Source organism: Salmo trutta, chromosome 14 (assembly GCF_901001165.1).
Source record: "Salmo trutta chromosome 14, fSalTru1.1, whole genome shotgun sequence".
Classification (NCBI taxonomy): domain Eukaryota; kingdom Metazoa; phylum Chordata; class Actinopteri; order Salmoniformes; family Salmonidae; genus Salmo; species Salmo trutta.
In genome coordinates this window covers 44,024,822-44,036,807 of record NC_042970.1, presented here as the reverse complement: position 1 = coordinate 44,036,807, position 11,986 = coordinate 44,024,822, and the positions used below count along the sequence as shown (strand labels likewise).

Below are 11,986 nucleotides of genomic sequence, written 5' to 3'. Positions count from 1 at the left end.
TATGTGATTTCTCCTTTTATTGGTAGTAAAAGTGTTTGTCCTCTAGTAGAGACGCTGGGGCTTTCCCATGGTGCTCTTGACGTAGAGGGCACGGACGTTCTGCCAGTTCTTCTTCAGCAGAGACACCAGGAAGTTAACCGCCAGGTGGATGTTGTACACCAGCTCTTCCTCAGACATCTTCACGTGACCCACTGCCACCGCCAGACACAGCACCTGGAATAGAGGACATGTCACAACGAGCCCAGACAGGTTAACAAAAAAAAAAGGTAAGGTCACAGAAATCAGAGCAAAGTAGCCCATGAACAAGGCCCCTACCAACAGAGTTCCCAAAGTTGTCTACACAACACGCCTTCCAAGTCTGGATGCACACATGTACAATCTGAAATACAACTACATATACTGTATCTGGCACCAAACTGAGCCGTACCTTCTTCATCTGGAACTTGATGGTGGACTTGACCTCATCAACCTTGACGTTGAGGTTCTCGTTGTGGGTGAGCAGGGAGGGGAACTTGCCAGCCTTGTTGAGCCCAGGCCCCAGGATACGAGGGATCTGTTTGATCAGAGACTCAGAGGCCAGGAAGGCATCGTACTTCTTTGCTGAAGGGGGAAGACGGAGATGGGAGTCAACAGAACTATCAAGAGACAAGACTAGAACACAAGACTTAGACCCAGTGCTTCAGGACAGAGAATCTAAGCCCGATGTAAATGTGGAAAGATCTAGACAGATAATAAGATGAAAACTCAGTGACTCAAAGCACCACTCACCCAGCTTCTTCACCATTTTCTTGTTCTTGTTGAGCTTCTTGAGGGCCTCAATGTCCATGTGTGGCAGCTCTGCAGCCTTTGCCTCGTCACAATGCTGCTGGTCTCCCAGGATGCACACAGAGAACTTGGGCCTGGGGGTGGTCTTCAGTCTACAGGGGTGATTCATTAAAGTTCAAACATATGGCACACCAGTAACGCTCACACAAACCACATGAAGTCATCACCTGGCCATGCTAGAATGGATGCTTTCTAACTAGAGCAAACCCCTAAACCCACCTTTACAAGCATAAATCCCTACACCACTAGTTTATGCACCTTGTGATCAGTACAGACAAGTCACTTTCACCCTTTCCAACATGGCCATCCAGTGACTCCAAACCCAGAGGGATGACTCATACCAGAGAAGAGCACTCTGGAGTCTTACCAGATACCACACCGACTGGCTTCTCTTCTTGACTCCACCAGCAACACCATTAACTAAAATGGTCGGCTCGAGGGGGGCGCGAAGTCCCCCCCGTCTGCCTCCCCTCATGTTTTAAGACCCAGGGTAGGGGTCCGCCCACTGGTTCCCTCTCCCTAGGGAGGGGTTCAGTCGGACTACCCAAACACTTCTGCACCGCCTGTCCCACACCAGTCCTGCTAGTGAAATTTAGTTTGTGTGCAAGTGTGAGAGGTCTGCTGTTAAAGCGTTTGAGAGATTGTAGTTGACTGCGTAAGTGTCTTGCATGTGCATGAAAGGGAATGAGCAAGTGAATTTCAAATGTTCAGAGCAAACAGGCCAAACCAGGCCAGTTCACACAGGACAAAGAGGGGCAGACAGGTAGAAGGATGGGTGATATGCGAAAGGTGCCGAACCTGACGGTGCCAGAGAAACGCTTGTCCTTCTGGGGATCGTAGTTCTTCAAGCTGATCTGGAGTTCTACGGATTCCGTGAACCTTTGGGATGTGAAAGGATGTGGTAAACATCACAGGTCCAGGAACAAAGCATTCGAGATCATCAGTGTGACAATTAACAAATATGCAGTATTATACCAAATTATTGGAAAGAACAATGTGCAATAACATGTATTTAAACGTCAAAACAGTTCAGCTGCCAAGGGAGCACTTTGGACTAGAAAATGTTTCTTACTTGCGTGGCTTGGCCAGAGATCCCGCCTGGACCTCCTTGACCACCTCATAGAGCATATCCCTGGATACCTTACTGTAATCAAACAAAATGTTTCAGTGTCAATAACAGTGTACCACATTAGACATAGCTTTAAGAATTCATGAATGTGCATCCTGTCCCACATTCTGCTTGCGGACTTAACTGACTTGAAGCCATAGCAAATTCTCGCCAGCAATCGACATTACAAACTGGAAATGAGTCAACTTATAAAAAGCCAGTAAAAAAAAGGACAATTCACCAAACTATTGCAATATTAACAATTACCAGTCAGGTCCGGCACTATTTAGCTCAGTTCGGAACAAAAATGATCACGATTTAATGCTAGATGGATGTAGATGTGAGTCTAGGTCACATTCTAGCGTTAGCATGCAAGATAGTAGCATTGCGGTAGAAGTGGAGAATTCACCAAAACCTCGTAAATATGAGGTTGAAAGTGAACCCAGTTACACGGCAGAGCTATAGAAAGTATTTCGTGACAATAATATAACATCTGACATCTTGTTATTCTTTATTTGCAGTCATTTTCGCTCACCTCATTTTGACGGTATTGCTCACACGCGACAGAGCACTGAAAAGAAGGAAGAAGAGCAGTCCGTCGCAGTTTATAGACGTTGGTCGGTGACGTAAAGTCAGCGCTGCCGCTCTGGCCATATTTGTAGTTTTTCCCCTGTGAATAATCTCTAGCCTATTTTCTGGATTGAATATGTGGATTTAGACATTTATATCACTGGCATTGGTAATACCAATATGCTAGTGTAAGCATGTGAAAACTTCATACGAAAGCCCTATAAATAGGATTGGTTCTTGCAGTCTCAAAGACCAAAATGAACAAATCAAAGTCCTCAGGCATAATGTGGCATTGGAGGTACAGTGAGACATTTTATTTATTTATTTTTTATTTAACCTTTATTTAACTAGGCAAGTCAGTTAAGAACAAATTCTTATTTACAATGACGGCTTATCAAAATGCAAAGGCCTCCTGCGGGGACGGGCCTGGGATTAAAAATAAATAAATAAATACAATATAAATATAGGACAAAACACACATGACCACAAGAGAGACAACACTACATAAAGAGAGACCTAAGACAACAACATAGCAAGGCAGCAACACATGACAACACAGCATGGTAGCAATACAACACAACAACAACATGGTAACACAACATGGTAGCAGCACAAAACATGGTACAAACATTATTGGGCACAAACAACAGCACAAAGGGCAAGAAGGTAGAGACAACAATACATCACACAAAGCAGCTGCAACTGTCAGTAAGAGTGTCCATGATTGAGTCTTTGAATGAAGAGATTGAGATAAAACTGTCCAGTTTGAGTGTTTGTTGCAGCTCGTCCAGTCGCTAGCTGTAGCGAACTGAAAAGAGGAGCGACCCTGGGATATGTGTGCTTTGGGGACCTTTAAAAGAATGTGACTGGCAGAACGGGTGTTGTATGTGGAGGATGAGGGTTGCAGTAGATATCTCAGATAGGGGGGAGTGAGGCCTAAGAGGGTTTTATAAATAAGCATCAACCAGTGGGTCATGCGACAGTTATACAGAGATGACCAGTTTACAGACGAGTATAGAGTACAGAGGTGTGTCCTATAAGGAGCATTGGTGGCAAATCTGATGGCCAAATGGTAAAGAACATCTAGCCGCTCGAGAGCACCCTTACCTGCCGATCTATAAATTATGTCTCCATAATCTAGCATGGGCAGGATGGTCATCTGAATCAGGGTTAGTTTGGCAGCTGGGGTGAAAGAGGAGCGATTACAATAGAGGAAACCAAGTCTAGATTTAACTTTAACCTGCAGCTTTGATATGTGCTGAGATCAGGACAGTGTACTGTTTAGCCATACTCCCAAGTACTTGTATGAGGTGACTACCTCAAGCTCTAAACCCTCAGAGGTAGTAATAACACCTGTGGGTCGAGGGGCATTCTTCTTACCAAACCACATTACCTTTATTTTGGAGGTGTTCAGAACAAGGTTAAGGGTAGAGAAAGCTTGTTGGACACTAAGAAAGCTTTGTTGTAGAGCATTTAACACAAAATCCTAGGATCACCTAGGATTGAGCCTTGGGGTACTCCCTTGGTGACAGGCAGTGGCTGAGACAGCAGATTTTCTGACTTTACACACTGCACTCAGAGAGGTAGTTAGCAAACCAGCCCAAAGACCTCTCAGAGACACTAATACTCCTTAGCCGGCCCACAAGAATGGAATGGTCTACCGTATCGAAAGCTTTGGCCAAATCCTGAATGTATGTTGAACTCTGACCTGCCTTGCCCAAGTGATATGTTATAAAATCCAAGGTCCATTTATAAGACACAGTAGAGATAAGGGGCTGCTACTATGGTAATACTGATGCCCTTGCACTATAGCGACAAGGGAATTGAGGTATCCTGCGGGGCGGCAGGTAGCATTGGGCCAGTAACCGAAAGGTTGCTGGATCGAATCCCTGAGCTGACAAGATACAAATCTGTCGTTCTGCCCCTGAACAAGGCAGTCATTGTAAATAAGAATTTGTTCTTAACTGACTTGCCTAGTTAATTAAAGGTTAAATAAACAATTGACGAGAGACTTGAGTTAACACATAAGACAAAAATCAATCATAAACAATTGTCACAATGCCTGTAAACTAAGTGCTTATCTGCTAGCTTTTACAGTCTCACAATCCTATCCCCATTCAAACACAGTGGGGGGTAACAGTCCGAGTTCCAAACAAATGTCAGGTCAGGTTTCCCAGGGAATTGGGAGGGTTTGGCTGGAGCAAGGAGTCTGGGTAGACAGGCAACCCTCGGTGGGCTCCACTCTGCTCTGTATGTAAGCTGGATAGCCTGGCCTGAGCCTAGCCTGTCCTTGAAAAACAATAGCTGGAGGGTCAGTGAGGTCTCTGGAGTGTCATTGTTCAGACACATCTGCTGAACGCATTCATCTGGCATAGCTCATTGGGTTCACATGCAGTTCACACATGCACGCACACACTCACACCTCAACAAAGGAAACACTCTCAGGAAGGAAACCAGTGGCGACAGGCTGTCACCTGACAGTCGGTATACAGACCTGACCCATTCTGTTGTGTATTATGGATTTTCTTTCTGTCTCTCGCTCGCTCGCACGCACGCACGCACGCACACACACACACACACACTTGTAAACAGACGGACACATGCACTCTGTCTCCTTTGAACAAATATTATTTCTCTCCCCCTCCTTTCTCTCTCTCTCTCTCTCTCACACACACATTAACTGAGAGCTTGCGACTAGGCTACTTCCAATGATACATGAAGACAAATTATGTGAAAGGTCACTAATCAATTGTCTATTGTGCTTTGCACCAATCTTTGGGCCAATCTCAAGTGACACCCTATTCCCTATATAGCGCACAACCTTTGACCAGAGTTCATTCTTCGGTTCAGATGTTCCTTGCAGATGTGATGTGAACATATGATGTCGAACATTTAACATATCATCTACATCAGTGATGGGCAACTTTGATGGGGGTGGGGGCCACGAAATAACGGAACCCTAACCCCCCAGCCCTATGAAAGGGACCCCCATCTAAAAGGCCCCAGGGTGTCCCGTCGTCGCAGGAGAGAAGCATTAGACAGGCAGGGTATCCTACCTGACCCAACCACCCCTCCCGACCTACAATCATTTATTGATTCAACGGCTGGATTCCAACCATTATAAACGACAAGAACATTTACATCTCAGCCTATAACATTGCACAACATCGACAGACAACTAAGAAGAGGATCGGATGGACACGGGAATATCAATTGATAGGCTATTAGTTTAAAAGCGGAACGTTTATAGGATAATTTCAAGATCCAACTATTGATAAACGGTAAATCATCTATATTATAGTACAGTAACCATAAGTTTCTCTTTTTTTTCTTCATTTTAAGATCAAAAGAAGCGCGTCATCCTCTTACATGCCACCTTATATTTAGCTTTTTTGTGTGTTTGCAATGGCACGGTTACTATGGGAGATTCAGCTGGCATAATGCAAATGATGTAAGCGTTTGTTGGTCAATTTTGAATCTGTAGAATGACTACATTAACCGTAAGGCGACACTCTAGCCGAGGAGCAGGGTTGATCCGAGCGTTCTGACGTCACAACGCGGGTCGGTTAGGTGGATGCTAGTGAAGATATGTTAGTGAAGATATGTTAGTGGAGATATGTTAGTGGATGCACCACAGCCTGAAGTAAATGTTTTCTGCCACTGAAAAGATACCATGTGTTAAAAAAATGTGGATTTTGTGGCGTTCATTACAACAGTTGTAAACTGTACGGCGCAAGGCTCAAATAAGTCTAATAAACTGGACATTTGTGGCTGTGGCAGAAAAGTTTTTGGGACTTTTACATCTGAAGACTTGCAAGGTGTACTGACGCCGAAAACGGCCCGCCCTCCCAGGCTTCACTTAAGCCTGTGTCGGGAACATATCCGTTTATTTTTTAACAGTAAAGTTGTTTGATTTAAAAAAATAAAAAAATAAAATTGGTAGTTTGTTCCGTTTTGGGGGGGAATCCTGTTTCCATCCCGCACAGTAGGTCGCAGGATGCACATTTTAAAGTGCAACAAAATTATTTTTCTGTGCCCGGTCGCACACAAGACTTTTATGGTCACACAAGGTGCCACCGGTGGATTTAAAATGAGTACCATAACAATTATTTACATGGCCCCAGTTGCATTTGCAAAACAATTATTTTTTACACCCGGTCTCAGGGATGGCTAACTCTGGAAATTCCTTTGGTCTCAACCAAGTTAAGTAAATCAGCTTTTAGTTCTCTCGCACCTTATTTGTGGGAAAAATCTTCAAAATGTTCTTAAATTTGATTTTTTTGTGCCTGTCTAGGGCAATTCAAAAAGCTGATTTACGACCTTGTTTTTTATGACTGTTTTTCTTTCTGCTTGCATTTTTGTATTTATATTTTCTGTAATTCTGGGCTCATCTGTAAAAGAGACCCAAGGGCTCACTCCCTGATTAAATAGTGATAAAAATAGGGTGACAGTGAACATATGACTGAGCAGTGAGTAAAATAACCATAGATGGTAAGTTGACAATGGCTTATTAATTGGTATAAATAGAAATATAATTTATGGTTGCAGTCTTCAAATATTGAATTGCATGGTATCAAATCAATCAGATCCAATGATTTACCGCCTGTAGGGTGATGCTAGTGAGATTTAATCCAATAATTGAAAACAAGAACATCACATGTAGTCAAGCAAGTAAGAGACACATCAAAAGTATTACCCAATGTTTAATTCAACGATTTGTAGGAAGTTCTATACATAAAGGTAGAAATCGTATTATTTCCATCACAGTTAACACCAGGTGTTTACACAGAGGTTAAATGGGAGGAAATGCACACTATGCCATTGTAGATGGTAGAATATTTCAGACCTGTGCTAGTTGTGTTCATACATTTGTATGGGGAAATAAATTAATCAGTCAACCATTGAGATTCATATATATATATATTTTGTTCTTTAGCTTTTTGCTCATGGAAAATATATTGTGCAGCAGTAATACTTTGCTGACATTTCATTGTAACGTGTTCTATTCAGTAACTGAAACGCAACAAGGAAAAGGGTTTTTATTGACAGCTTCTTTAGTTAAGTAATAGTGCTGCTAGTTAAGGGAATTCAGTCATTTGTCTGCGAGCAGTCAGAGAAAAGAGCACGGAGAGCAACTTAGAACAGTTCAGCACCAAACCATATCTCTAGAAGTTTACTGACACAAAATGTGTCAAAAGTTGAATAACCACAGGTGGTCTGTGACAATGACATATCCAGGGGCATCAGACAAAAAGCAGAAAATAAAAATATTCCTATTGAGAGAAAGGAAGACGGTTAGAGGAAGAAAAAAGGTGCGCTCAGGGGGAGAAACTACCCCCCAGGGTACACTGACTCCAAGTGGATACAGCATACTGTAACCAGAACAGGTGGTTGAACACTTTTCACTTTATTATCATCATCATCATCGTTTCAACTTGGCAACAGAATATCGCCAATGCAACCTTGTGAGAACATTTCTGCTGTAGGTAGTCAGCATCAGATCAGTGAGTTGTGCTTGAGCAACTTCCTGTGAGCTAAAATAGACAGTTGAAGCACTTATTCAAGAGATATCTGTAACAATTTGGCAACCCATCTCCTGTATGGGCAAGGAGTCACATATAGTACCAGTCAAAAGTTTGGACACATCTACTCATTCAAGGGTTTTTCTTTATTGTTTACTATTTTCGACATTGTAGAATAACAGTGAAGACATCAAAACTATGAAATAACATGCGGAATCATGTAGTAACCCAAAAAATGTTAAACAAATGAAAATATATTTCTGATTCTAAGTAGCCACCCTTTGCCTTGATGACAGCGTTGCACACGCTTGGCATTCTCTCAACCTGCTTCCTGAGTTCCCACATATGCTGAGCATTTGTTGGCTGCTTTTCTTTCACTCTGTGGTCCAAGTCATGCCAAACCATCTCAATTGGGTTGAGGTCAGGGAATTGTGGAGGTCGGGGAATTGTGGAGGCCAGGTCATCTGATGCAGCACTCCATCACTCTCCTTGGTCAAATATCCCTTACACAGCCTGGAGGTGTGTTTTGGGTCACTGTCCTGTTGAAAAACAAATGATAGTCCCACTAAGGGCAAACCAGATGGGATGTGTATCACTGCAGAATGCTGTGGTAGCCATGCTGGTTAAGTGTGCCTTGAATTCTAAATAAATCACAGACAGTGTCACCAGCAAAGCCCCCCCCATGCTTCACGGTGGGAACCACACATGCGGAGATCATCCGTTCACCTACTCTGCGTCTCAAAGACACAGCGGTTGGAACCAAAAATAAAAGATTTTGGACTCATTCGACCAAAGGACAGATTTACGGCGGTCTAATGTCTATTTCTTGTGTTTCTTGGCCCAAGCAAGTCTCTTCTTATGGATGTCCTTTAGTAGTGGTTTCTTTGCAGCAATTCGACCATGAAGGCCTGATTCTCATAGTCTCCTCTGAACAGTTGATGTTGAGATGTGTCTGTTACTTGGGCTGCAATCTGAGGTGCAGTTAACTCTAATGAACTTATCCTCTGCAGCAGAGTTAACTCTGGGTCGTCCTTTCCTGTGGCGGTCCCCATGAGAGCCAGTTTCATCATCGCTCTTGATTGTTTTTGCGACTGCACTTGAAGAAACTTTAAAAGTTCTTGAAATAAAACATTTGAAATGTAATGTCTTAAAGTAATGGACTGTCATTTCTCTTTGCTTATTTGAGCTGTTCTTGCCAGAATATGGACTTGGTCTTTTACCCAATAGGGGTATCTTCTGTATAGCACCCCTACCTTTTCAAAACACAACTGATTGTCTCAAATGCATTAAGTAAAGAAATTCCACAAATTGAATTGAAATGCATTCCAGGTGACTACCTCATGAAGCTGGTTGAGAGAATGCCAAGAGAGTGCAAAATCTGTCATCAAGGCAAAGGGTGGCTACTTTGAAGCATCTCAAATTTTAAAGATATGATTTGTGTAACACTTTTTTGATTACTACATGATTCCATGTGTTATTTCATAGTATTGATGTCTTCACTATTATTCTACAATGTAGAAAAAAGTAAAAAGAAAAAAACTCTGGAATGAGTAGGTGTGTCCAAACTTGACGGGTACTGTAATAATACATACCTTGTTTTTGCAGTAATTCTGTCACAATATAGAAAATAATAAAAATAGATTTGCATATCATTTAAATAATTTCTATGTAGGACATGCAGTATTTCATCAGTTACCATGATTGGTTGACCTAAAGAATGGAGGATAAACTCATTTCCTCTCATGGCAAAATAGATTGGTCCCCCTGCATCTAAGAATTCCAACAGCTTCAGTATTATGATGGTTTATCCAGAGCAATAGAACAAGTCAATGTATTTCTAGCAGTGATGTCTTAACCGTTGGCATGCATTTCAACTCCCTTCAGTTGATCACTGATCTAAAAGAAAGGTACAGGTCAAGTCTATGGTGGAAGTCCTACAGAAGTCTTCGCTGTATTGCTTTCATTTGATCAGGCCTTTCAGACCAGTGATTGAAGTGAAAGACAGAAAGGAGGAGGGGAGCAACTAAAGGAGGAGGATCCATTTCTCTCGAAGTATTACAAAATGGTCTTTAGTTAGACTGTGCGAGTGACCGATAGCTGGCCAAATGTTTCACACCCTACTCAGCGGAAGAATGAGAAGAGGGGGAAAGAATGAGTGGGAAGCTCATCATATGAGAATTTTACTGTTAAGGCATCCGCCGCATACATAGGTTTGGGTTTGCTCCCAGCAGTTTGTGCTAGCATACTCCCTTAAGACCTTCTCTTGAAAAACAAGAAAATAATTGGCAATATTACTGTTATTTATCCCTCTTGAGCCACACTTCCTCCAAAAATTGCCGTTTTTGCCGAGGAGGTCTTAGATGTTTGGGGCAGTACATCAAGTGAAATAATGTGCATGAAAACTAGTGGTGCAGTGCAGACAGTAGGGCCTGGCCGCTGCTGCGCTCTCTCGTTGAATGACAGCATACACTTCTTTGAACAATCCCGTTTGTAGTTCCCACCCCAACTGTTGACCTATCACCGACTAAGGGACGTAGGCTTCGGCTACTGAACTTACACTTGAAGAAGAAAAAAAATGTGTGCGTGAACAGCCGGAAAGAACCCTGCCGAACAACAAAACAAAAACGTCACATGATGTTGTCGTAATATATGCGTGAACTGTTTTGACTAGGAAGCATGCGACCGGCTTCTGAGTTTGGCATATCGACAGCGCTCAGGTTACAGAACACCGCCTGGCTGAAAAAATACATACAAATAATACTTCAATCATACATGGAAACATCTTACACAGACCCTGGGGTCAGGTTAACCTTCACAGTATGACAACACAGAATCGTCCCATGGTTTTAGACCCAACAGTTGTACACAAAATAAAACAAAAAAGGTATTGAGGTTAGGAGGTTGTAAGAATCTATAAATGTATATATGTGTCCATTGAGAAGTGAGACTGAGTATGTCCATGTTCCTCCTGGTCTAACAGGAGGGGGTGAGATAATCAAAACCATTCTATGATTGACAGATAAATTGGGAGGTTGACAGGTGTGAATTTGTACTGAAGGTATCCATATGAGGAAAGGAGAGTTAAGGGGGTTTGGTGATAGCTGATCACAGGGTAAGGGCCTTAAGAATGGGAAAGGAGACGCCCATGGTTGCCGACGACCCTCTTCTTTCTACAGGCAAGCAGAACCATCCTTTTTCTGAAAATCAGCATCACAACCTCTCAGAGTTTGTAGCACAAACAAAATGGCAGAACAGTCTGGTGATAACCCTGAACTGCAGGGTTAAGAATGGGTTGACCGTTGTAAAAAAACCCTCCTCATCGGGAGAGACTACAAAAATCTGTTGTATAAAAATAGCAACGCTGATCATCGGTCGAAAAATAGAGGGGGGGGAAATAAAAGGAGTCTTGGTTTTGTTGTGGCGTTGGTTGGGGAGCTGTTTGCTATTCTCCTGGAATACCTCTGCACCTTCACCACATTGAGAGCAGGACACTACAAGCCGTCAACTGTATCAGTCCTGTCCAACCACAGTTAAATGCCTGCTATACAACAGCATCAATTATGTCTTTAAACAGCTCAAATCAGCTTTTATATAATACACACACATACATATATATTTGGCACACCCAACCACTTCCACACATGTTTAATATGTGGTAGGGTGTGTATTACTTTGTATGTCTCCCATTAGTCCATTGCTCCATTCCCAATCAGTATGTCATTCCATCCAGTCAAGAGACCCTGATGAAGGCAGTTTGCTGCCCAAACTATGGTGATTCTTTAGAAATTAATTGCATCGGAAACAAGAGTGTGCAGCTATGTTCATAGTCACAACTCCAACCAGTCAGCACATTGCCATTTCAGGTATCTGTTTTCCTCAGGCTTTTATAAAAAACGTTAGAATAAAAACGCTGACACACCTGACTCAACTGATCCAGGTCGTGATTGATTGGCTGAGGAGT

General features: G+C 42.5%; 1 protein-coding gene across 1 annotated transcript; it reads right to left on the bottom strand.

Moving 5' to 3' along the window:
* On the bottom strand, positions 1-2,558 carry rpl10a (ribosomal protein L10a). Its single transcript, XM_029776002.1, has 6 exons — positions 2,469-2,558; positions 1,898-1,969; positions 1,624-1,704; positions 769-917; positions 428-600; positions 1-213 (listed from the first exon to the last, which is right to left on the bottom strand). Exons 1-6 carry the CDS (start codon positions 2,471-2,473, stop codon positions 43-45), a joined length of 651 nt encoding a protein of 216 aa, XP_029631862.1. The 5' UTR covers positions 2,474-2,558; the 3' UTR covers positions 1-42.
* Between the last annotated feature and the right edge of the window lie 9,428 nt (positions 2,559-11,986).

Coding starts and splice junctions, on each gene's coding strand:
- rpl10a (XM_029776002.1), bottom strand. Junction 1,705..1,897: donor TCTCTGGCCAAGCCACGCAA/GTAAGAAACATT, acceptor CACATCCCAAAG/GTTCACGGAATCCGTAGAAC. Junction 918..1,623: donor CGTTTCTCTGGCACCGTCAG/GTTCGGCACCTT, acceptor TCACCCCTGTAG/ACTGAAGACCACCCCCAGGC.